We start from the raw sequence: 26,830 nt of genomic DNA on the forward strand, positions 1-26,830 counted from the left end.
GCAAAGACATGAGCTGAGCGATTTAACAATATAGTGATGCATGACAAGAGGTTAGCAAATGCTGCTCAGAGTGTACAAAATGGGCTTCAGGTTGTCGTCGTACTGATAAAACTTGAATGTAGTCTTTTTCCTTGGTGTTTACAGGCTTACATTAATCATAATTTCTGCGCCATGCTCTGTTATTGTATACCAAGAGATTCAATCAAGCTTACTGTGGGGTTTAATTTTGTCACAATCACTTTGAGGCCTAACAGGTGCGTAACTGAAGCATCCATAAATCATTAAATCACCAGCACAATGGCTCAAATCTAACCAAGATGTTGATGTGACAAACTCAGGTACCTTATAAAGAGAGCATTTATCAAAAGTCACAGTACTTTTACAAATACAGAGAAATTTTAAATATTAAGTCCCAAACTGGACATGCTTAACCGCTGTCATGATTTTGTAACACCGCCAAACAGTGGTGTTTTTAAGCCCTTAATCATTTCACTGCATTTTTAAATCAACTGTTCTCCTTAACATGTCTATGAAGCTTGAAATTAGATCTTGAGCTCCCAGCGAATGAGAACTTATTTATTCTGTTTTTGCGCAAGTGACGACAGCCTATAAAATGCTTTAGAGCTTCTTTTTCTGAATACTGAGAGTTTAAGAGACTCTTTTCTTGTCCTCGGTTTGATGAATTGCCTTGCAGGGTTTCTGTTGTCGGCAAGAAATGTCAAAATGTCTGAGTTATTATTCTTTGGAAAGGTCTTTCGCACTCAAGCAACACTCACTCTTCTCCCTGTGCTGCTACTTCCTCCTTTTTCCTGTTTCATTTCTTCCTCCTGCCTGTCCTGCACTGCCTTCCTACTTTTCCTGAATACTAAGGATTTTTTGTATGTGCCTGTTTTAAAACCCTCTTGAATCTTTAAGATTAACTTTACATTGTTTTTGAAAGAGTCGAGCCGCAGAAGATTTCACAAAGCTGCAGAGCCTGAGTTGAGTCCATGTCTGTTTGGAGCCTTTAGTTTTTTTGGTCTTTGTTAAGGATCATTCTGGTGGTTAACCAGTCAACATTGCTGCTGTTGGATTAAAATTTCACAACTCCAAAAAGTCAGGAATTAAAGAAATATAACTTTGTTTTTAAAATCCAAAACTTCACAAGTTTTGGGGCACATGTCATGTTTGTATCGTCATTTACAACCTAAAGTATTTAAAGCCACAGCAGCTTTTCAGAGCCGTAGAATCTACAGTTCGCCATTAGATTGTGTTGTCTATATATCTGATTTTGGATAATGAGACCGTCTATTTTTCAGTTAATGAGTTCTACTTTAATAATATAAAAGACTGTTCTCCCGGCTTGTCTCATGATAGTGACACTTCAGTGACCCAATGGGTTTTCTTTTACATTAAAACCCATTGGGATCAAGAAGTCGCCACCACAGGAATTCTGACTTAATGGCTTTAATATGATTACTTTAATAACCTGTTGTTTGAAAGGCCACATTTTTGTTTGGGAACAATCACACCTCTTCATTAGCAGCATTACCAGCCTCTGGAATTACAGCATGCATCAGGAGCTTAAGATCATAAAAGAACTAGAGAGAGAAACGTTTTAAAGACTTTTAAAGTTCTACCAATTTTGAGGAGGTAACTCATTTATAGAGAATCAGTCATGGTAGTTTAACACACCAAATGATAGATTTACACTATGAAACAAAGATAAACAGACAAAAATACTTACAGGAGGTAAATATAGTTTGATATTTCAGAATTGACTGACTGGTTCTCTGAAACCAGCTGTGCACAGAAGTTGTCTTCTCTTTAAATAGCTCAGCCTGTGAACAATGAAACCTAAATTCTTGTCTGAGAAACAAGCACAGGTGAATTTAATTACTTCAATTAACAACGGCTGCATTCCATTTGTCTGTGTTTCTGTGCCTGTTGGCTTACTGGCACGCACAGGCCTAAATGGAACAGAGCCATAATTAATGTCATAAAGTCCTACTGTGTTTTTCATGCTGTGATAAATCAGAATGTCTGCTGTGGGGAGAAAAAGGTAAGTTGAAGGTTTCTGACTCAAAAGAAGTATGAAAAATATACAAAGTAGCCTTTTTTCACATCAGTTTTTCTTCTCAGTTCTCATTTTGTGTGAAAAACTGTTAATATAGGGACCAAGGATCTCTTGTCTGTGGCCTAGCAACAGTAGTAACCACAAAAATATTAATTTTTAATGCAGCAAATGAAAGCTGGGCATCCATTAGTTTCTCCTGTCTGAGATTCATTACATTTTTAATGCTAAGTGTGTTCTGATTTGGTCCACCAACTCAATGTGTATGATGTTATTTGTCTTGTCTGACTGCTTTAAACAGCTGCTAACAGTTATTTCAAACCATTCAAGCCCCACAGAGTAGCACGGCTAGGTAAGATAACCGCAGCCTTAGTTAAAACTATCGAACTAAGTTGAAGTAGTCACCATATTTTGAAATAAAGGGAAATAAATTAAGAAATCTGTCTCTATATAACTTTTATTCAGATTTAACTTACTGGGATAAACGTGGTTAAGTAGGCAGAAAGTTGTTGTCTGTTGCCAAACTGAATTAATTTCAAGTATATTTCACTCAGATAAAACAATGATTGGGTCACTGTCAATAAAAAAAAAACAAAAATCAAAGGAAGACTCTCCACCACCAGTGAGAGAGAACTTTAACAAACAGAAAGATTATTCATAGTGTGTTGGCCAAGAATATACACACGGTGGCACAATTCACACAACAGTTATTTCTGGTGCCATTTCTTTGCAGAATATCGACACGCGTGCGCACAGAAACATCTGTACGTCTCACTCACAACACGACACTAATGTCAGTGTGTTGTCATGTTGTGGGGTGATGACAGCTTTCATGAGTCATGTCAGGTTGTGTGAGCCTGTGGAGCTGGATTAGCGCACTTTTGTGCAACGTGTGTTTTTTGTGTTTATATGTTGAGCATCACGTGTTATTATGTGTTTGTATTTTTTGCATGTTGAGCAGTTCCATTATAATAAACATGCTCAAGGTGTGTTCATGCGACTGCGTTTATCTGTATGTGCAGGCTATTCGCCAGTGGGTCCGAGCGCGCATGACCGGTCAGTAAGTGAAGGATCAAGATCAACTACTGTAGCCTGTGTGGCAATTTTGTACGCGCGTCATGTCACCAATGATGACCTTTAATGATCGGGTGGCGCAGCGGACCAACACCTCCCCCGCCCCACATGCACGCACATCATCTCCCTCTCTTGGCCATGTAACCCACTCTCTATCTGTAGGCTTTTCATCCGCCTGATCCTCTTAAACTGATGAAGGCTTCCCTGCTGTTGCTGCTGGCTGCGCACGGCTCTCCCGGTGCGTTCATACTGACACCGAACACAGGCGGGACTCACTGGACTGTTATTTTTCCTCATCTGTTCACAACAAGTTTGGTAGCTGCAACGGGCAAAACAGCGGGAGATATGCATGCGCACATATAAATAAGAAAACAACATAACGGGAGCCGGAGAGGCAGAGAGATACTGCACTGACTGAGAGGGGGGTCCCTGTAAGGCAAGAGGCGGCCGGGCTGAACTTGACGAAATAATGATTTTATGATTTTTCCAATATGGACTTGAAGTGCTGCGCTCTCAGTGCTCTTATAACATAACAGCATCTTATAGTTTGTCTGCTGTTGTCATCAAACAGGGACTGTGATTTCACTGTCTGTTAGGACTATCTCATAGCCCCCCAGTCGTTTGGGGATTTGCAGTGTTTGTGGTGCAGCAGCAGACTGGCAGCCCATCGCCCTGACCTCGCGGTACTTTGTAATATCCATCCCTGTAGAGAGAATGAAACCCTTTCGCTCTGGTGCCTGTTAAGCATCTTTATAGAATCCCCTTTGGTGTTTTGCATGAGGACTTTACCCGCGCGCAGTAGGCTAGACGGACAAACACATTGCGCCATGCGTCACTCCAAACCTGACGGGATATGAACCACTTATCATTTGCGCATCGATTAAAAACAACTTCACTCTATTCAGCTTCGTCACCTGAAGAGTTGTTGTTTTTTTTCCCCCTCCCTTCTCATCATCCAGAGCAATTGAAGCAAACTTTTCCTCTCCGGTCCTCCTCCTCCTCCTCCGCCTCCGTCTCTCCCTCTCCGGTGACACCTCCGTAGGATTTCCATGAAGCGACGCATCGGGTGATTATACTTTCTTGGGGATTTTGCTCTTTGTGCACCGGGACATCATGTGGACGCCGACGGAGGACGAGAAAATAGGAGTGGGTGAGTAGATCAACGATGTTTGTCTGTGAATTTGTGTATGTGTGTTTGTTCTAATGACGCTGGATGTCCTCTGCACAGGACCAGACCTGAGCAATCCCATACACCACGTTTAATGCTCGCTAATGTAAGCTGGTCAAAATAATGAATTTGGCATTTGAGATTCATTCTGCTGTAGTTACCATAAAGCCCCCCTGTGGTAATGAGATCCCGTCTTCCTCCGCTGTAATACTTCTAAAGGGACGTATGTGGAACTCTGCGGGGAGTTTATAGCACTTCGTGGTGTTTTGTCTTTGCTGTGTCTCTAATATTGCCATAGAATATTTTAGTATTCCCTTAGAGATATCTGTCTGTGCTACATGAGGAACTCAACAGTGGGCCTTTTGTGTGTGACATGGCAGTTTACAGTATTTTTATTATAGGCTGTGTCAACATTTCTAATCTGACTTTGTGTGTTTATAAAATGGTCTGTGGTACTTGAAGCCTCCGGGATCTCACGCCATGGTGGAGTTTGAGGAGGGGGAGGCCATTTAAAAGGCTTGTTGAGCCTATTCTTGAAATAAGAGGCTGTGTAGTAGCACCAGATGTGGATATGTAATAAATACAGGAACTGGATGACAGAGAGCAAAGTGAAATGGATGCAAAGGTGCAAAGAACAATATGTCTTGGGTCTGTGGTAATTGCCAGTGCAGGTGACTCTACAGCAGGTCGGCAGTGATTTATCTACCAATATTATATTGCAGCATAATGAGAGTAAATGTTTTCAGATGAGAGTTGGTGCTTTAGGGGCCATTAGCCAATAATCCACCGTTCAATTATTCTCTCTCTCTGTCTGTCTGAGTCTCCCCATCATTCACCCCTCCCCTCTTGCATTTATTACTGCACACAGTCATTTTAGACAGTCCTTGCCGCACACTCTGCCTGCTGACTGCTCTCTGCATCTGTATAACCCCACATGCGTTTCTATGCTCTTTTTGTTTTGTACTGCACTTGCCAGTTGTGTTGCGTTTTTATGAAGTGCTACATCAGGTTTTTACTAGATTTGCATGTTATTTTTTGTGATTTTAAGGAAGTAAAAGTTCAATCATCCAAACTGCCTTTTGTGCACACTCCTGATATCTCAACGCAGGATATCTGCTGATATGAATCCAGATTCCGGTGCTCTCTTTTTCCCAAATCTTTCTCCACACAGTGTGGAACTCATTTGGGTCGTTGTGTTTTAGGAAACATGATGTCAGAGATTGCTGTGGCTTAAAGAGGTGGTATTCTGCTTTTTGGCTTTTCCCCCTGTCCATTATTGAGTTATATCTCTTTGTTTGTGCATGTAACAGGTTTGCAAAGTGAAAAAGCCCAAAGTCCAGCCCAAAGGGAGTTCCCATCTCCCACAGAAAGCTCTGCTCTGAACCGCTTGAAAACAGCTCGTTTGTAGTCCAGTCCTTCACTTCCTTTACTTGTGACGTCACAATGAAAACGCGTCATAAAGCTTGCCAAGCAGCTAGGGGTTCAGGCACGCCCTCAAACCAAGCTAGTCTGAGGCCCTTTGGCTCGACTCGCCTTTGTTTGGTTTTCATTGTAGAAATGTTGCGCCTGTACCTGCTTCCAGGTACTTTGTTTCTTATCTCCTCACCTCCGTCGAGGTTCCAAGTGAGCAGAGTGATACTAAAATGTAACATGAAAACACGACAGACTGCTGATTGGTCAGAGAGAATATTCACCATTCACTGCATCATCATTGCATCATCATTACTGCACCAGACAGAGGCCAGCAACAGAAAGTTTTACAGTTTTCATACGTTATTTTACCACTTAATCCACTTCTGAGAAGTTTTGAGGTGAGAAATCAGCTGTCTAGATTTCGAATATTGACAGTTTTACGAGAAGTGATGGCGGAACAAAAATGTGCTTGAATATTTTCGGAGTTGAGGAGCTCCGCAAGTGGCTGCGGGGGAAGCCTGCTGTGACCCGCGGGAGGAGCGTGTGAGGCCGGCCAGCCGCCCGCTCACAGAGCCCTCTGCTCCCGCCGTCACACAGACCGCTGCAGCAACAACGGCAGAGGAAAACACAGCTGGAAGCTTTTCATACCGCTCATCTGTCTTTACATTCTGAGGAATGTTCAAACGTTTTAACTTAAAAAAGAGAAAGCTGTGTGGATCGCATTGAACATTACGTCGCGGAAGTTGTGTGTGTGTGGCGTTGCTATGATGACAAGCTACGTACTATCTCTGGGTACTACCTGCAATGGAAAACGGAGCAGGGCCGAGTAGAGTCGAGTCCATCGATTTGCAGTTCAACGTTTAGTCCTAAAAGACGATACAACTCTGTTTGGGCCTGGAAATCCACAATCACAACCTGTGAGTATGCTTTATTGGTTGTAAACTATATTTACAATAAACACGGCAATGTAACTTCAGACTGTTGAAGTGCGGAGTTGTTGTAAACGTTGTCTATGGAGATTCTCAGTCATCCAGGTCATAGTTATCCAACGAAGGTTAAAATGAAGGGCAACTGGACTTGGTTGAAGCTACTGGAAGACGTTTCGTCCCTCATCCAAAGGACTTCTTCAGTTCTGACTGACTGGCAGGGAAACTCAGCTATTTAACCTCAGTGGGGTCGTTGGCGCGGGTCATCGATACCGCTGGTTCGTTAGTGTTCCTTGTTGCTGTGACGACAGTCGTTACAGTCGTTAAGACTACCTGTGGCCGAGACTGAACGACCATCGTTGGTATCTTCACCTGAGGCCAATAGGTTACGTTTGTTGAGTTTCCTGGGAAGTGATGAAAGGACAGCATTGTAAGTGGGGGATAAGTGGTGGCGTAGACCCCCTCCTCTGTTCAATGACGGCTTCATTCAGTTGTAAACGTTGGCTAACACAGCTAAAGTTATAACTATAATGCTAATATTACACCTGATGTGAAAGCTACTGAGCAAAAGTTCAAATTGTTTGGCCAACTTTTATGTAAAATTGAGTTGAAATATGGTGATTTTTGTAGTAGTTTATGGTAAGATGTGGAACAATGATGCTGCGAACTTGAGAGTAACTTATACCATCTGCTAGGTTACGGTCGCAGTCTGAAGCGGCTTTGATTTGGATCACACTACCTTGTTTCTTACGACCCGCGAAAATGAGCGGAATACCACCTCTTTAACTGATTGTGGAGACACTGAATTTTATACTGACATTGAGGAAGAAGCTGTACACCAGCTAATCGGTCCAATGCCTGATTGGGCCACATTATTAGGTACACCTCTAAAGCATTACAGTACAACATCCTGCCACATATTTTACCTTTTAACTGTCCCAGAGGTGTTTATATGTTACCGAGGTCACAGTTAGTGGTGGTTCTGGACTGGAATACATTTTATTGCAATGTGTTCTCTATTCTCCCTCCTTGTGTTTGTAAATAGGATGGGGGGGGGGGAAACATTTAATATGCCTCTAAATATATTGCAGTCTACATCAATAATAAACAGTTAAATGAACACATTTCTCTATTATTATCTGTGTAATAGTAGAATTGCGTTTTGATTTTACAGGAGTACCTAATAAAGTGGCCACTGAGTGTTTTTTCCTTTTACATCATATCAGTTCTGATAACTGCCTATTGGATTTTCCAATTATGTTCAACCAATCAGATCGCATCCCACCTACCATTAACCAATCATCTAGCAGCCATCCGTTCACCACCTCCTCCAGTTGAAATCTGCAGGTTTTAATGAACTCTCCTGTAAACTATCCGACATGTTTTGATTAATGGGCCTCTGAGACCACCCGTGCAGGGGTGTGAAAAACGGTTCTAACTTGCACAGTCCAACAAAATTAGCATAAGGATTTCAAATGAGGTGCCAGACCCCCTCCCCCACCCCATCGATTGACAGCTGCCCGGGCCTTTCCAAGTGACCGATCAGGTGAAATTCTACACCAGGGTCTGCAGTGGGAGTGAGCAGGACCTCTGCTGACAGGAAGTCAATGTGGGGAATCATGACTCTGGCACTCTGTTAATTGGAAAGAGACATTACCTGAATCTGAATAAGAGGCTGTGTTCTTTTTCTGCTGCTTGATACCTTCATTAGACCCCAGCTGTGGCTGCTCGCTGAGATTTCTTGATTTTACTCTGCTTGCAGCCTTTTTAACATCCAAATCAGAATTGCACCACAGCTTACAAGGTTTCACAGTGCACACCGCTGGCAGCCACGATACAAGGAGACCACACCACCATTATCTGACAATGCAACAGTGTGGGAAGGAAACTATAAATGTTGCCCTTTTGTCCACAATATCAGTCAGAACAAGAAGAGTTCATGTGAAGTATGATGCATTTCGGTGCCCTTTGCTCTGCAGGCGGGTAGTTTGTCATACTGTAAAAGAAAAATCCACTCAAACATTTTGATTTCATTAAGAGCCAGCAGCCATATATCCCACAAGGAGTCACAGAGACGCCTCCGTTCACATTATATTTATCAACTTATTTATAAGTTCCAGCCGTACAGTCTATAGTTCCTGTCCACTCTCCTGGGGTTATCAGAAGGCATTCTGGGAAATGCAGAACTCCAATACCTTAAGTAGGAGGAGAGCAAGCACAATATCATAAAATATCTAAAGGTGTACATTAAAATACTATCTTATCATGTAGTCTCAACCATCCATCACACTGCAATGTCATATGCACGTCGCTGCAGTGTGGAAAAAGAAGCTTCCTGTACTTTGAATTTGCAATGACGGCAAATTATCCTTGACATATGAAAGTGAAGTAATGACCGATCACATACACATAAAAGATGAAAGAAAACAGGAAGCCCCTGATCTTCTATTTTTAACAAAAGGGATGAGAATGAGCGTTCAGAAATCCTCATAAACCTCATCCTTTGAAACTGGAGGGTCACGTTATCCCTTCAGTGTTGTCATGTAAGTGTGTTTTTTGTTACGCCAACCATTTGTGTTTTTGCCGGATAAGCCTTTGCATACCAAGGCAGGGCGAGTGGTAACTCATAGAGGCGTTCCAATGGAGTTGGGATGACTAGTGCCTGGTTGTAGAAAACATCTATTCAGTTGGATGAATGCAGCTTTGTGGCGCCCATAGAGGTTCCTGAATGCGGCTTCACCTCCCCCAGGGCTGCACAGCATAGCGCTCAGTTCTCACACTCACAGATAACACAGAACACACAGACCGAGACAGACAGGCATAGAGAAAGACAGACATCCCAGACACGCTGCACCTGCTGAAGGGTGGTATTTTTACTAGCCACCGTTATATTTTTATCATTTGAATATATCATGCAAGTTTGCAAATCAAAGCAAAGTGCAACAACATTCAAAACTATGAAATTGCCCTTGGCCTGTGTGCCTTGGCCCAAGCCCAACGAATTTCCACCAAACATAATTCAAAACTATTAACAAACTCATGGGACTGAAAACATTCTCCAGATAAAAACCTAAATCTCTCACACACAACAGGGTTTGCTTCAGATTTGATTCAGGTTAAGATGTGCACCAGTGGACAGGGAAAGTTTAAGACGGCACGTCTCACACCTGGCGTGCACAAGCGATAAAACTGGGTCGCAGTGACAGATGTGTAAAGGTTGTCCTTCTTATGTCGAGCACTGCAGCTTTTTTGTTTTCTTTGTCTGTTGTTTTTATTTATCTTCTGACCTATTTATCCTGAACCGGCTTTTCATTACGCCGCCGCTGCTTGTGCTCATCTGTCACTGTTGTGTCCTTGCGCTGGGAGAGATCCAGTAGCTGTGAGTTGCCTCTTGATCAGGGCTCCTCCTGCACGATGGAGCGACCTGCCAGACATCTTTAAAAACACTTTAATGACTTTCCTTTTGTGTGTCGTCTGTCTCTGCTGTGTTTGGGTCAGGCTTTGTCTGTCTGTCAAATGTCATATCTCGGGTAAATTTCTAAAACTCTTTCTCTTATTTCGACAAAACCTTGATGGATGATGCATCTTCACGTCTCAGCATTTAAATAATTATACTCATTGGCCTAGGGGGCCAAAATTACATTGTGATGTGAATTAACAATCCATCAGTATATAAGGGGGATCATTTCTTTTATTGTTTAACCTTTTTGTGCATACTCATGTATACTTTTTTTATATATATTTTTTTTTTTAGCAAAACACATCCTCACAAGATTACCAGCATTATGTTTTACCCCTAAAGACAAAATCTTCGTGTACCTTAGCCAGATCTCGTGCTTTTCAATAAACTGCAACTATAAGGAATTTACGTGATTTAATATTTAGATAGGACTGAAAGTTGTATAGGTGTGTTTACTCTTCACTATATGCACATTCTAATTTAATTATTTAAGAAAGCAGCTACGTTGAACTTTTCATAAAAGCACTAATTAGGGTCTGATAAAAGACATGTGTTATAATGTGATTTTGTGCCCTTTCCTCCCCAAAGACAGCAGAGACTTATTTTAGTGAGCCCCACTGATGCTCCCGCCTAAAGCAGCTTCACATGCTAGAAGTGACGTCTCTGAGGAATTATATTCCCGCCCTGCTCTCCCACTGGGTCCTACGTGCTGAAATATCCAACTCGCCTATGGAAACTGACAGCAAATCAAGTTGATTGCTTTTGCTCCCGCCCCATCACTCCTTCTCTCCATCTCCACCTCCTCAGGGTGCTAGCTTGGCCTTTTAATCACTTCTCAAAGCAGCAAGCTAACAAGCGCACATTACACAGATTCTCTTTGCTAATTTAGTCTTTTTTTTTTTTTTTTTTTTTTTTTTTTTAGACATTTGTGTGTTGAATTATACAGTAATTCTCTCATCTCCCTCTGTGACTTGGGGAAACAGGCAATGATGTCCCTCCGCCCCGCGTAAAGCTTCAGCAAGTCTCACAGATACAATTCGCATGTGATTGTTTCAGCCCTGTGATGTAATGTGGCCATTAAAATGAAATTACAGTCATTAAAACATATCAGTCAGCAGGGAGCCTCTCTGTTCAGCTGCACACTTTCTGTACAACTTGACCAATCCACTCGTTTTCTAAGCTACTTATCGTGTGTAGGTCTCATGGGGGAGGGTAAAGCCTATTGCGGTATAGGTCAAGAGGTAGGGTGCACCCTGCGCAGGCTGCCAGGTCTTCACAAGGCTGACACAAGCATATTCACACTTACATTTCCAGTTCATCTAACTGCATGTTTCTGGTCCCTCACACAAAGAAATGTGACATTACATTTAGATGGCTTTCATTCTCAGTATTTTTTGAAAAATTGTACTTTTGAAATATTTCTAATGAGCATTCTTTACATGTACAGTATGCTGTATTTTTGTATATTATAAGCTTAATTTCTACAAAGCATACTGAATGTGAAACGCTCTTTGCTGTGAGTGTCCAGTCTCTCAAATGTATGGATGCATGTGGCAAGTGAATTGATGTTTGTGCGGATTGATGGCCCGACACATGTGCTGACACAGGTTTTAATTCACTACCTTAGGCTAGTAGACAGCTTAGAGGCTCAGTTAGGCTAACTCATCACTCTAGGTAACTTAGAAACCTACATCACAATCCAAAGTACATTAAAAACGTTAGTCTCCTCCTACAATCCTGCCTCTTCAGTTAGTTTTCTAAATCTCGGTAGCCAGGAAACCAGCCGTTCTTTGCCTTTATCCATTAAGCTTTATCTTAATGAATAGGATTATTTCTGCCAGGAACTGTATTTATTTATTTATTTTTTCTAAGCTGCATTACAGTTGGCCAGTTTGTGTCTACGTTCAGCCATTTGTTTGGCTGAAGCATCCTTGACCAGGAACCTAAAACTTTACCGGCTCTGTCCCTATGAGCTGTTGGGATTTGAACTTTAAAAATGTAGAACAATCACAGCGAGGCATATAGAAAATTTTCATTCCTGTGAGAATGTTTACTGACCCAGATTTATATCTTTAATCATACAGCTTCTGTAAAATAAAAGCTATTCTCAGGGGAGAAAATCGTGTAATTGGGGAGAGATCCAGTGTGAAATTCCAGACACTGGAATCTAACCAGGTCAGCCTTCTGCAGTGGAAACTGCTGACAGTTACAGTATGCTACAATGGCAAATAATGTTAATGCAAAGTATAAAAGAAGCCCATAATGAGAGGATTTAGGTTAGTGTGTCACTGGTGCGTTGGCATGTGTTTGGCAAGAGGTCAGCAATGACAAACATGCAAATAAAATTATATAACAACCGTGAAAATGTTAAGACAACCTTTTTTTTTTTTTTTTTTACGTCAGAACCGACTCAGGTTAATGGCCTTACCTTGTAGAAACAGTGCAGTACTTTTCAGTAACTGAGCGTAGCCGTCATGTTAACAGCAGAGTCAAGAAAGATGAAGGGAGGCAGAGTCGAGATGAACTGAACAGTGAAATAAACAGACTGAGAGAGAGATGCTGAGCTGTGATGTTGTGTTGATGCAGCTAAACAGAGTTGAAGTCTTCGCCACAGCACCAACAGACACACACCCAGCGCTCACACTCATACAATACGGCAGTGGCCTCAATGAAGTGTGTGTGTGTGTGTGTGTGTGTGTGCGCGTGCGTACAAGTAAGACTTGGGGAAACAACAACTGAGACAACAAAGGACACCTCATTTGAATCAGAAATACTTTGCAACAGGCTGCATGCGTGGTCGGCACATGTGCACTACTCATCACAAACATTATTAGCTTGTCGTTATCATAAAATAACTGCTACATTATCTAATCCAGCCTTGTGCACTGGTTTCACAGTAATTACTAGCTTTCAGCTATTTAGTAGGGATCACTTACACTTTCAAGGCGCACCGCTCCTGTTTCATGATTCTGACAGTTTATTAATTGGAATTCATTCAGGCAAAGTGGATTAATGAGGGGGAAATTTACTTTTAAAGAATTATCTTATTCTTGAAAATTATATCAGATTAAAAAGCCTTTGCGATGATCCCGGCACATTTACAGGCTGAAATCAGATGCTAATGTGAATGTGTGATGCGTTGCCCATCCTGAAACAACAGATTGATGGTTTACAAACAGTGTGAGACCACCAAAGGGCATATTTCGTCTTTAAGGAATGAAATATCAATAGCTGGATTAAATGGACTGCTGCAGGGAAAAGCAGATGGTTTGATTTGCTAAGATACAGCGGTCTGTGTAGCTGAAATGTGTCTAGTAGTGGTAAACACTGATGTGTGCTGTCTGTCTAAATACTGCCATGCTCAGTGTAAGTGGGTGCCAGCGGGAGGGGGTGATGCATGTTGTTAACACAAACAACAGGTATTGTAAGCATGTGTTGTGAGGAGGCTTAAAGGTACGATGAAGCCTGCGAGCTGCTGGCTGCTGTCCGTGGTGCTGAAACACACACAGCAAAGCACTGACTTTAGGAGAGGACTCCGTAGTCCATCCTCGCCTCCACTCTGTATGTTCCTCCTCCTCTGGTGGAGGTGACGGTAAGTCACGATGGAGAGGCTGCGGGCTTTTCAAATGTAGGCGGGAAGTTCATCACGAGCCACGCTGCTCATTCAGCGGAGGTGCACCATCCGTAACTGGGAGCAGAAGTAGAGATGAACCCCCCACACCCCCCCAGGCATCCCTGCTGTTGAAAATGCAGGAAAGAAGGGAAGGAAACCAAAGGCAAAAAGCTCAGCTGGATTATGTTCAGAGCAACAGGACTTCAGCAGCGTTCCAGGAGCTTACTGCTCCATGGTGATCCGTGCCAGCGTCCCTTAATTGCTTTTCTCCATGATAGGCTGTACATTATTTACACAGATCAGTTAAAATCATAAATCGTCTCGATCCACGTAGGTTCTACTCATCTGTGTGTATGTGCATGTGTTTGTATGTAGTCATGCTTTGTGTTTGTCACACAATGCTGTGTCGACTCTGCCCAGTTTTCACTTTCCAGAGCTTTAGTATCAGGAACCCCCAGCGGATGTTGGGAGGGTCTATTTTTATTTTTTTACTCTTCTCTCAGATTCTCTTTGTACTTGAGACTTGTATTTATTCAATCTCTGAATATCACTGGCATGCTTCCTCTCTCTGACTCCCCTTCTCCGGTCTTTATCTGCCTCGATCTGAACATTCACAATCTCCCAGTATCGATACTCTCGTACCCCACAGTTTTTGTGCCGGTCTCTGAAATACAAATGCCCTTTTTTTTTCCAGTGGCTTCCATAAACTAACTAACTAACATCCGACTCAGTGGGGAAACAGATTCTCCACAAAAATATTGTAAACAAAAGCTTTTGATTGTCTTTTTTCGTTTTCATTTGGGATTGTGACACTGACTCACTGTTCATACCTTATTGGTTGTAAGTGGGACAGGTTGCTGGATAACTCTCTCGCTGTCTTTTTTTTTTCATTTGTTTGTTTTTTTGAGGGGGGGTGAGTTGGGGTTGTGTCTCATCATGAGACTTGTTGTCTAGTCTAGGACGGCTTATCTATTAAACCAGGGGGGTAAGCTGGAAACAAAGTGCAAGTATGAAAGAGTCCAAATCATAAAGTTTTAATTTGTGGTTCATGTGTCGGAGAGAACTTTTTCTTCCACTGTGCTGAGTTCGAGTTTAGATGTAGGCTGCATCTCTAGGCAGTCAGCCAGTAGGCGTGTGTGTGTGTGTGTGTGTGTTTTGTGTGTCTTTAAACACAGCAGCGTTTCAGAGGAGACTTCCGTCGTCGTTATGGTTACGCTCGATTTCCGCAGACTTTCCCTGGCAAGGCTGGTTTCACTATCGTCATAACAACGGTCCAACTTCTCAGCTTCCTTCCAGAGGAGGGAAGAGGATCACAAACATCCCTGATCAGAGCCTCACACTGACGACACAAACATATTGGCTTTAACCTGCTCTCAACTGAAGGCATTAAAACTTAACTATGGACAAAAGCTAGTGCATGATTAACCCCTGAGACACAATACACCCCACTTTAATAATTCAAAGTTAGCCAAGTGTGTTACTAGGGTAGAGCCAATCAGTCTGACGCTCCTATTAGCACGATGACATTGTTTCATAGCTGTACACTAACACTAATGCATGAGTTTTGACAGGAAGTGCTGTCTCAACTCGAACACTGATGTGTCCAATCCCGTGTCACCTTCTACTTTGTACAAGGTGGGGGAGTGTTTCTCATTCACTTTCCCCATCAAGCCGCAAATTGAAACTAGCAACCTTTCGGCCAGTCTTCTGCTTCCCCTCTGGTCTTTTGCTGCCTTTTTTTTGTGGGTAGTTCACAAACACCTGAAAATGATTGTTTGGAGTCTCAGAAGTTGTTTTTGCTGATCTGTTCTCAACCAAACATCTGAATTAGACCGGAGAGGTTTGTGTGGTCTTTTCTCTCTTTATGGGACGTGTGGTTTTAAACTGAGCTGGGCTGGTGTCCCATGGAGACTCAAACATGGTCTTTGTTTAGCTGAAATTCATAAGGGCTCAGCACCAGAACCAGTTTTCGGACTGCTGCCTCCTGAGTGCACTTAGTGATGCTGATTGGTTTGCTATTTTAGCCTCGTTACTGCTGTCTTGGTCTCCCATGACAACAATCCATAACCTTAAAGGGAACTGTTGAGATTTTGACTGCGTGTGTGACTGCGACACGTGTTACATCTTTATTATTTCTAATTTTTCGACTTCTTCTCATCTCATATCTTTCCTCTTTCTGTCCTACCATTCACCATCTCTCTCTCTCGCTCTCTCGCTGTCTTTGACCCCGCCCCCCCTTTCCTGTGATCAGAATAGAAAAGAGTCGTCAGCTGTTCTAGACGTCTCCTGAGTGCCATAGTTTCCTGAAATGCAATGCCAGCCTGTCTGTCTCTGCATTTATTGATTAGTGCTTAAAAGGGCACTCAAGTTCAACAGGTCTGCAGCTGCTCCAAAGTTTGTTTAAGAGAGTTCCGCTCAACAAACTCCCTTTTCTCGTGTTTATTGATTCCAGCTTAAGACGGGACTCTCGCAGAGTAGTTTAGCAGACCTGTGGTCTAAACCCAGGCCAAGCTCAGGGGATCAGAGCCTGTTATGACAAACTGTTTGAAGTCTGCAGTGAATCTTAACGGTTAATTATTTAAATTTTTTATTTTATTTTAAAATGGCATTATCAGGATAAAACAACAGGTTTCACATTGCCAAAGCAACACCATAACAATATATTAAAAGAAAAACAAAACAAACAATATAACCTCCATAACAATAATAACATTGTTGCTGTATGATGGCTTTATATTTGTGTTCCACTGGTTATCCCCAGATTATTGCATGCAAGTGTTTATTTAGCTGCAGTTACTTCACATTTGTGTTTCACCTAGTTGGTATGGAAGTTTTCCTGTAATATTTCTGGATAGATTTCAGTAAGTTGAGGGAAGTAGTTTTCTCTTAGATCATTTTAGATTTTTTCCATGCTGTGACGAAGTGTTGTCTGTTTTCTGTTTCCTGTGATGTGCAAAGTGAGCATATCCTTCCCACTCTAAAAAGCCATTTACACTAAACCAGTTAGAGAGCAAGTATTTTTTTTGTGTGTGTTTTATTACATCGTGACTTTAAGAATGTTTCAGCTACATAAAAACATATTTTTTTTTATATCCAGTATAACTTTTGTGTAATTCTGCATTCTGCACAAAAATGAAAGTTGTAAGCTTATTGTTGTGATTGATTTTGACAGACACAGAACTGTAACAGATTTCTGTTTGTTTGTTTTTCTTTTTTTTTATTCACATCCCCTTGGGCTGACCTCCACTGTTGAATCCTTTTTTTTGCTGAGTACATGAAAGACAGGAGGAAGGGGGGGGGGAGGGGGAGCAACAAATCACCACCTAAAGCTTAGAAGGAAATAAAAAAATGAAATGTTGTATGTTGGCTTTTCAAGACAGATGTTACTTTAATTGTTTTCTGGTTAATTCATGATGTAGTCCTTCTGGGCTGATGGTCCATGACCCAGCACCTATTATACCTTACAGTTTGGTTGACGGCCCACCTTGTATTCCCTGGCTTTCTCCACACTGACTCATGCTTGACAGATACAAAGTCAGAGCTACATTTTAATGAGCCTGGACCCCAAGGTGAGAAAAACAATTACTTATTCAGGCGCCAGGGTGAAGAAAGTTTAACGCCTCCTCATTTATTCCATGTTTGTATTCAGTCCTGTGTTGCAGAGGGAAGATTATCTGTGTGTTTTTGGCATTTTTTTGACTGTGCTTTGCCCCGAGCCTCTCTCTGTGGCGTAGGGGAGACAAATGGTGGGTGACACTGCAGGCTGGGGGGCAGACGCCATGACCCAATTATCTGTCTGTTTCCCCTCGTTTCTGAGCTTCTTTTTCACTCTCTCTCCCCAATTCTTCCAAATCTATCTCCCTGAGTTCTCACTGTATTTTTCTCTGCCTGTAACTCTGTCTCTTTCTGATAACCTGTCTTTCTCACATCTCTCATGTATATCTGTATCCCCCCCCCCCCATTCCTTCTATCCATCTATCTCTCACTTAGTCTAATGAATATTTCACATAGAAATTCTATTTATAGATGTGACATCTTTCCTCCGCTCCATCCATCAAGCTCAGCTTTCTCATCTGCACGTGTTTTTTTTTTTTTTTATTCAGTTGTTATCAGATTGAGGTTGAGTTTCACGTCTCTTTCAATTATCATCAATTCTTAGAATAAAGCCATTTTTCTTCCAATCAGTCATGCAGGACGGAAGGTTCACGCTAATTTGTTTTATCATAGATCAACTTTTATTAATGGTTTTTGTCACAGTGGAGAAATGTGCTTTGCTGATTTGATGTGAGAGATTTGAACGCAGCTCTGTTTTGTGTTATTCTACCGTAAAGTTTCTAATCCCTAAGGATCCTTCTTTTACTGTGCTGGCTTGTTTTTCTCCATACAGTATGCAAACACACACTCACACCTATATGACCGTAGATCACTAGGCTTATTAGAAAGAAAAGCTGCCAAATATATCGGCTTTTATTAAACTGTCCATCGAAAACTTTTCCTAGAACAACTTTCCATGCAAACCAGTGATTAGGCCTAATTTTACCCTCTGTAAGCAAAGTTTTGTTGGCTCCTATAAAGGTCTGTGACTTTCACAATGTGAGGTCTCTGAGCCCTGGCCCATAACTTTAGATAAAAATGCTAATTGAACGTTTTTCAGGTGAACCTGTTGGTAACTATTTGCCCCTATTTCCAAGAAAAACGCCTTAAATAATACCCAAAATGTTTTGTTGTAAAAGAATACAACAGTTATTACACAAGTTTTCAAAAATATACCAGGTGAATGTCCATGTTTTGGCCATATTTACGGTTTATTCAAAACACAATTTCTCTCCATACAACCATGTTCCAAATAAAACAAAGCTTCTAAAACATTGAAATATTGATGGAAACAGTGAATATTCATCAACATTGCTATGACTGAATGAACTCCATTGCTTTACATGCCCTTAACTTGAGAATATCCTACAGGGCTATATGTGGGCTATATCTCTTCATCTTGAGCAGATGAATCGTTTCGTATTTTGGATGTCTGTGTTACTACAATGAGTCGGCCAGCAGACGACGATAAAGACGACCAAAGCAACACTTTTCCTCTCCTGCAGTTTCAGGCGAACCAAAACTCAGTGCTTAGACGGACTACGCAATATCCAAAATGGCGTCCGGAATTATTTTTGTCAACAGCTGAGCTGTTGACAAAAATAATTCTGAAAACAGCAAAAGTAAGTCAGCTGTTGTAACGATAAATGTATATTGGTGAGTTTGTTGTTGTTGTTGTTAGTCGGCTAATAACTCTGAGTTGGGTGATTTTGGGTGATATGAGTTACACAGCTGAGGATGAGATGAGAGATATCTGGAAGGCAATAACTGCAGCCATGTACAGTTGTCACAGAGCGATTTTACGTTGCAATATAAACAAATTTAGATGCTTGGTGTTTTGCTGTGTGTTTTGATTGGGATAAAAATGGTTGGTTTGAGATTCTAGATGAGCCTCCTAGCTTCACGAAGGTGTGTGGCTTGGATAGAGTGACTAAAATGCCTTGACAATACTAAGTTCGGATTTTTCATTTGCATTTTACGCGAATATAGATCTTCCTCCCCTGTACAGGGCAAGTCGGGGCTTAGTTTGGCTGATCAGAAACGGGCCCGCAAACCAGTTATAGATCTTTGCATATTATATTTAATGGGAAAATTATCTTTTTTTTTTTTTGTTGTTGTTTCTTTTACAATAATAGTATTAGAGTAATATACAGCTTCAAACACGTCTGAGGTAATTGTGCGATTTCTTACCCAAAGTGGTCTGAAACCACATCCAGAAACACTGATTATCTGCTCGTTCAGCTGTCACAACAACTGAGCAGGGGGCAAAAGTTGTTTGTTTTTTCCTCCGATGCAACAAAACGAAGGGCTTTACATTTCTACTCTACTGGGTGCACCCACCAATCATGTGGCTTTTTACGCCTTCACCATTACCGGGTTTGAAGGGCGGAAGAGAAGAAAAACATTCCAAGTCTTTTGAACATCAACTTGCGTTTCCCAGATGTTCAGTGTTGTTTGCTTGACTGGCTGCAGTGTTTGATGTGGATACAATGTGCATTCGCTTTTTTAGGGGTCTTTTGGGCTATAAGGCTGACGGGGCTGTTCTTTTTGTGGGGAGACATACAACATGCCTTCTTTCCCAACTTCACCTGAAGCCAGTAACCATCTCTTGTTATTTGGAAGAGTTAAAACTATTAAAGGCACATTTTTATCACGCCTCATTTAGTGCTCAAAGATAAAAATATGGCTATAGCAGAGAAAAGCACCTTACCTTATCTTAATATAAAGATGTTTGTGCTTGCATAGGTACTAATCCAGCAAATGACTTCAAAATACAGTTTGGAAGACTATTTCATTTTGAAGAAGAGCTTCCCCTCATGTGAGAGCACGAGAACACGCTATGAGGTCCATCTGTGAAAAGCTGTAAACTTCCCAGGCCCTGAGCTTGCATGTCCCCCTTTTAACCCATTCGAGCTTATTCACCCCACTGCCTGCTCATTCAGACACATAAATTGGATGGCAGTGTTGAACGCATGCTTGACCGTGGATTTTGTTAAGTCCATGCTTCAGTGTGTGGGTGTTTATATGTGTGTACATGTACAAGCATGCGTGTGAGTGAATGGGCATTTGCAAGTTGAACAATTTCGTGTGTGTTTAAGCGTGTGTGTGTGTGTGTGTGTGTGTGTGTGTGTGTGTGTGTGCGCGCGTTCGGCAGCAACAAAGACAAAATAGGACCTTGGAGACATTGCTGATGAAATCAAAAGAAACAGCAGCATATTTTAGTGTTTTCACAGCAAAGAACAAAAGATAAATATTGGCTTTGATTTTGGGGGGGAAACATGCAGCACTGCAGTGGTTTTTAAGTTTTTTTCTCACATATTAAAACCGTTTTTATTTTTTATTCCCAAAAGTAGTTTTATGGCTGTTTTTAGAGGCTAATGTAAACAATTAACTAATACAAGTAGTGTAGCTTTCAATATTAATTTATATACAGTGAGATACTGTATTTTTTTTTTATATATATATATATATATATATATATATATATATATATATATATATATATATATATATATATATATATATATATATATATATATATATATATATATATATATATATATATATATATATATATATATATATATATATATATATATATATATATATATATATATATATATATATATATATATATATATATATATATATATATATATATATATATATATATATATATATATATATATATATATATATATATATATAAAAAATCTCTAAATAATAGCACCAACAGTTCTGGGACCTACCAAAAGAGGGGCTTTAAACATTTTTAAACAAAATTCAAATTGGCTTTATTGGCATGAATGTATAGCAACAATATTGCCAAAGCTATATATAAAGTACATGGACAATTAATTTCATACATTTCACTAGATAAAATAATATATAAAAATTTTGTAAAAATAAATAATTTTTAATAAATAAAACGTGTGTGTGTGTGTGTGTGTGTGTGTTAAAACCAAAAAAATAATAATTTAAAAATTAAAATAAACTAAGTAAATGATTTTCACTGAAATGCATCAAATTGTAAACACCCTCTTATCCTTTGCAATGACATGGAGGCTGGAGCCTCTCCCAGCTCACATTGGGTGAGAGGTGGGGGGAGGGGTTTTAATCTCTACATGGTAATAATATATTTAAAGTGATTAATTTATACATGGCATTCCAAAGAAACCACCATGTAAGTATGAGTGATTTCAAGCTGAACATGTTACTGTTTTCAAAACACTTCAAATTGGCTCATTTAGCTGTAAAGATTCATGAGTTGGAGTTTTAATCCCAGCAGATGGAAGGCATCTGATTTTGGGAGGAAAGTACTTTATGATGTTGCCACTTAATTTCATCAGATGTTCCCCTTCTCACTGTTTTCTTTTTTCTTGTGTTAGATTATACTGCTGCGTTTAGTGGATTTACAAAGGTGTCTTTTAGTCTATTTGTTTGTTTTTGTTTTTCATGGGTGTGACTCTTCAGTCTACTGGCTGTGTGAGTTTGGTGGGTGGATGTAAAAAAGCCTTTGACTATGTTTATAGATTTTGGATTGGACTGGGATTGTTTGTGTGGATGTGTTTATGTATAATTACTGAACATGTGTTGGGGGGGGGGTGCGTGTGCGTGCGTGTGTGTGCGTGCCCTGCAGGCTACCGTGCAGTCAGCATCTCATTGAATTACTATAATGGGCTGGTAATGGGCGTCATAGAGTGGCTGGGGGAGAGGAGGGACTGGAGGTCAATGTGCCGCTCTGGAGCCGACAGGTTTCACAATCCTGTGGGTCAGATGGATTTACCATCAAGGCCAACGGTAAAAGCTTTATCTGAACAAGCTGTTCTGCTTAGTGGACTGGGAGGAAGGCATTTTTAGCTGTCAGCATGTCCAGTGGAGAGAAAGAATGGTCCACATGGTCAGAAGTCACAAGTTGAATCTGTATTTTGTCACTATACGCTGATTAGATGGAAATATGAGATAAACGACCCTTTGGCTCTGATCACATTATGTTTATGTTTACAGTCCTTTTTCAGTGCACATGTTCCCTCCAAATACTGCAGCTAGCATGATTTGGATCTTGTGCTTGTTTTGGTGCACTGAGCTCTATATCACAAAAAGGAAAAAGTCTGTTAGATGAACGGCTTATTTTAAACTTCCTCAAGTTCTGATTTATTATTTCTATTACATGGATTCTAAAAGTCATTCATTATAAAATCCTTGATGGAAAACCGACGTTGCTCGCTGTCTTTAAGGGACATAGGAAGCCAACGTAACCTGTAGGCTAACTGACACTGGCATGAAACATGCTGAATCGCGGCATGAGAACATTTCCACAAGTAAAAATCGGCACCATGAGCCAAATGCATCATGTCAGATATCAACACAAAGTATTTGCTTCCATTTTTCAAACTAAGAAAGATGTGCAAAATAATGTAGTGGGTCAGTTTCACTGTCGACAGCACCAGTACTCTCAAGTGGCAGCAGTTGGAGTTATTGCAGTGCCGTGCGTGTTGAGGAGAGCGCAAATGAGTGCGTAGGAGAGCAGCCTGCAACAGGGGGTCAGAATTAACATCAATTAACATAAATTATAGACCTCCGATTTGAATGTTTTATCACCATGTACTTCATTCGTCACATCATGTGTTACTTCACTCTCACTGACTCCATCTTAACCCCCCCCACCCTCACCCTCCTGACCCTCATTCTGCCACTTTCTCTCACATTGCCATCTTCTCTCTCTCTCTCTCTGACCCATCACGCTTTCCTTCTCACCCGCCTCCCGGCAGCCCTCCATCTCTCTCTTCTTATCTAATTCCAGTTGATGGAGTGATGGACATTTTCATTGACCTGATTAGGCCCGGCCTATCTAGCAGCGCGTGTGTGCACCTTTTGCATGTATGTGCCTTACTGAGAGTCGATGCATACACTTTATGTGTTACGACATTTGTGTGTTACGATATCTGTCCGTAAGTACTTCTGTGTTTTTTTTAATATGTAGTTTATATGGAGTAGGTGTGTTTAAGTCTTAGTTGTGTTTATGCGTCTTATCATTGTCAGCCGCTTTTCTAGAGATTAACACGCGCATCATTTCTTTCCCACTGTAGGGTTTATTCCCTTCTTAACATTTTAAAACCCTCCCTCAAGGTAACCTCGTCTTTTTTTTTGGGTAAAATAGGATTAAAAAAATGTAGTAAGCTGCTGGATTCTTGAGAGTACTTCACAGATTTAGAATTGCACTCCTGTAACATTGTGAGACTCATGATGGGCAGTTTATATAAAAATAAAAAAAAAAGGCTCAAACCCAATGCTGCAGAACCAGGGATAGGCCTGTCATGTCATGACGGGGTTAATGAGGTCATATTTTGCTTTTTCCCCTCTCCTTTGTTGTGGTATAAATCTTTTCTGTGCATGTAATGGGTTTGCAAAGTGAAAAAGTCCACCACAAAGTTACCATCTCCCACAGAAAACTCTGCTCCTGAACTGCCTGAAAACCGCTGGATTGTAGTCCAGCCTTTACTTCCGTAACCTATCTGTGTCACTTTGTAACACACGTCATGCTCAAACCAAGCTAGTTAGAGGTAAAGATTGAATAGAAGATGCTTCACTCGGTAGTTAAAACGGAGAGGTCAAAATTGTGTCTCATTATAATTATTACTATAATTGTTATGTACCATAGAGATATATATGTATTGTGTTTTTTATCGTTAACCTTTCCTTCTTCTATACTCCTTATGTTAGTCTGTGCACATTTACTAGGGTTTAGGTCAGAGCTGTGAGATTGTTTTGGTATTTTCCACCTCTTGCTGTTCCTCTCCTTGAATGTGCATTCAAGGACGGGAGAGGATCTCTGTTCCCCAAAACATAGAAACCTAGACTGTATAAATGATGATGCATCCCTTTGTTCGGGGTCAGACGCCTGAAGCTGCCCTAGGCAGCAGGTCTCTTGACCAGCTGTAAATGTGTCATAGTACTTCTCTGTTTATTCTCTTTTATTAATAAATTATTCAAAGACAGTGTGGTGGGTTGTAACTCAATTATTTGCTTAATCCCTCACCAACAATATACAATTTCCACAACAAGGTGTGCTGCAGCAATGTGTAGTATGACAAAAATATGGCGTTTTTCTGAAAATAAAACCATGTAAACATATTCTGGTACAATCCCTAAATAAAATTATGAACCTAAAAATGAGCAGAATATGACCACTTTAAAGAGGTGGTATTATGTTCATTTTCAGGTTCAAAATATAACTTAGGGGTTGTACCAGAACAGGTCTACATGGTTTAATTTTCAAAAAACACCATATTTTTCTCATACTGCACATCGCTGCAGCTCCTCTTTTCACCCTGTGTTGAACGCTCCGCTCTTGAGCTACAGAGCGATGCATCTTACTTGTATCCAACGAAGGTTAAAGTCAAGGGCAACTGGACTTGGTTGAAGATACTGGAAGACGTTTCGTCCCTCATCCAAAGGACTTCTTCAGTTCTGAAGCGACGCCACACACACAACTGCCGCGACGTAATGTTCAATGCGACACACACACCAGCGAGCCACACAGCTTTCTCTTTTTTAAGTTAAAACGTTTGAACATTCCTCAGAATGTAAAGACAGATAAGCGGTATGAAAAGCTTCCAGCTGTGTTTTCCTCTGCCGTTGTTGCTGCAGTGGTCTGTGTGACGGCGGGAGCAGAGGGCTCTGTGAGCGGGCGGCTGGCCGGCCTCACGCGCTCCTCCACAGCAGGCTTCCCCCTTTCTGTTGCTGGCCTCTGTCTGGTGCACGCAATGATGATGCAGTGGATAGTGACGATAAGTACCTGGAAACAGGTACAGGTGCAACATTTCTACAATGGAAAACCAAACAAAGGCGAGTCGAGCCAAAGGGCCTCCGCTCAGACTAGCTTGGTTTGAGGGCGTGCCAGCTAGTCGCTTGGTGAGCTTTATGACGCGTTTTCATTGTGATGTCACAAGTAAAGGAAGTGAAGTGACTACAAACGAGCTGTTTTCAAGCGGTTCAGAGCAGAGCTTTCTGTAGGAGATGGGAACTCCCTTTGGGCTGGACTTTGGGCTTTTTCACTTTGCAAACCTGTTACATGCACAAAAAGAGATATAACTCAATAATGGAGAGGGGGAAAAGCCAAAAAGCAGAATACCACCTCTTTAAGAAAAAAAGCCATTACAACAAAATAAATGTATTAAATAATAAATTACATTGGATTTTATTTTAGAGCTGCTTACATTAAGTCTGAAAACATTTTAACTGGCATTTTGGCTCAAGCAAATCAATGATTTCACTGCCCATTAATGATTTCACTGCCCATTTACTACACCAGGAACCCAAAGTAATGTGTTTAAAAGTTGCTAAAAGGAGGTAAAAGCTCATTCGTAATGGGCTTTGGCGCTACCAGCAGGGACCTCTTTTACATTAAACAAATTTGGTGTTTAAACACAACACATCATTTTATAACATTGCTGGTCAATTTGCCAAATGTTTCTCGAGCTTCTGTGAGTAAGCACGAGTGAAGTGCTGTGATCATCAAACATATTCAGAAACACAAATAAGCAGAAATCAAATTACTAATTTAACATTAACGTTTCCTCCCATTAGATTAAAAAAGGGCCCTTTTAGACGCTTGGGAGAAATAAATGTACCAGACAGTTTGTATAAACTGTTGCATCCAGCTACCGCCAAAAGACATATCTGTCAACTTCTCAGTAAGTTAAAACATCCCTTACATTATCATTTAATTGATTTTTGAGAGGATTTTTTTTTAAGGATTGTGGAATTGCATCAACCCATGAACCACCATGAAATCCACCTAGTGTTATAGTGTATATGTTGAAGTGGCCAAACCTTTTGTATACTGATCTTAACCAGCCAATACCGTGTATGTATAAAGAGAAGTGGATACAGCGCCCAAAGGCAGAGCCTTGTTCATTCATATAAAAGTTGCTTGGTGGCAAAAAGGTTCAATATCCGGGTATAAAATTTCTTTATATTATTAGCAACTAATAAAACTAATGTTTCCTTTAACCCCGCCTCCCAACAATTTAAGTTTACCTACTGGGAAGCTGATGTTGTGGAAATTACCTGCTGATTTACAGACCTCTTTCACAATGTAAGTCTATGGAGGAAAGTATTTTTGAGTCAGTGTGCGTCACGTCACGGACCTCAAAGTTGTAATTACACGGTTTGGCCACTATGGTTTTATTTTATTTTTATTCTGCTACTGTTTTCGTGTTAATCAACCCCGTGCTGATTGTCTCATTAAGAGCTTGAAAGCAGATTCTCAACGGGACTGTTTTTGACAAATACTCTTCTTGTCCCAGCTCTGCCTCCATGTGCATAAACTTGTGACCTGTTTTGTGACAAGACATCTCCTAACGCTGTGCACTCATGTGGATGAATGAAGACACCTCATTCATGCTGATGTGATGTTACAAACAGTCACACACAGCCACTGCCTTTATACGCAGATGTCTTATCTGTCTCTGACTCATACACATGCACACACAGAGCTCTCTTTTTTTACAGACGCACATGAACA

At 40.8% G+C, this 26,830-nt stretch overlaps 1 protein-coding gene across 1 annotated transcript in view; it reads left to right on the plus strand.

Moving 5' to 3' along the window:
* The first annotated feature begins 3,463 nt into the window (after positions 1-3,463).
* LOC119886749 (dedicator of cytokinesis protein 3-like) overlaps positions 3,464-26,830 on the plus strand; it is a 214,445-nt gene continuing 191,078 nt past the window's right edge. The window contains exon 1 of the mRNA XM_038697686.1: positions 3,464-4,277. Coding sequence (XP_038553614.1) covers positions 4,241-4,277 — 37 coding nt within the window. The 5' untranslated portion in view covers positions 3,464-4,240. The remainder of the gene's footprint in view (positions 4,278-26,830) is intronic.

The sequence above is a fragment of the Micropterus salmoides genome, unplaced genomic scaffold (genome assembly GCF_014851395.1).
Source record: "Micropterus salmoides isolate LMB-PRFRI ecotype aquatic unplaced genomic scaffold, ASM1485139v1 Ms_hic_scaffold_4, whole genome shotgun sequence".
NCBI classification, from domain to species: domain Eukaryota; kingdom Metazoa; phylum Chordata; class Actinopteri; order Centrarchiformes; family Centrarchidae; genus Micropterus; species Micropterus salmoides.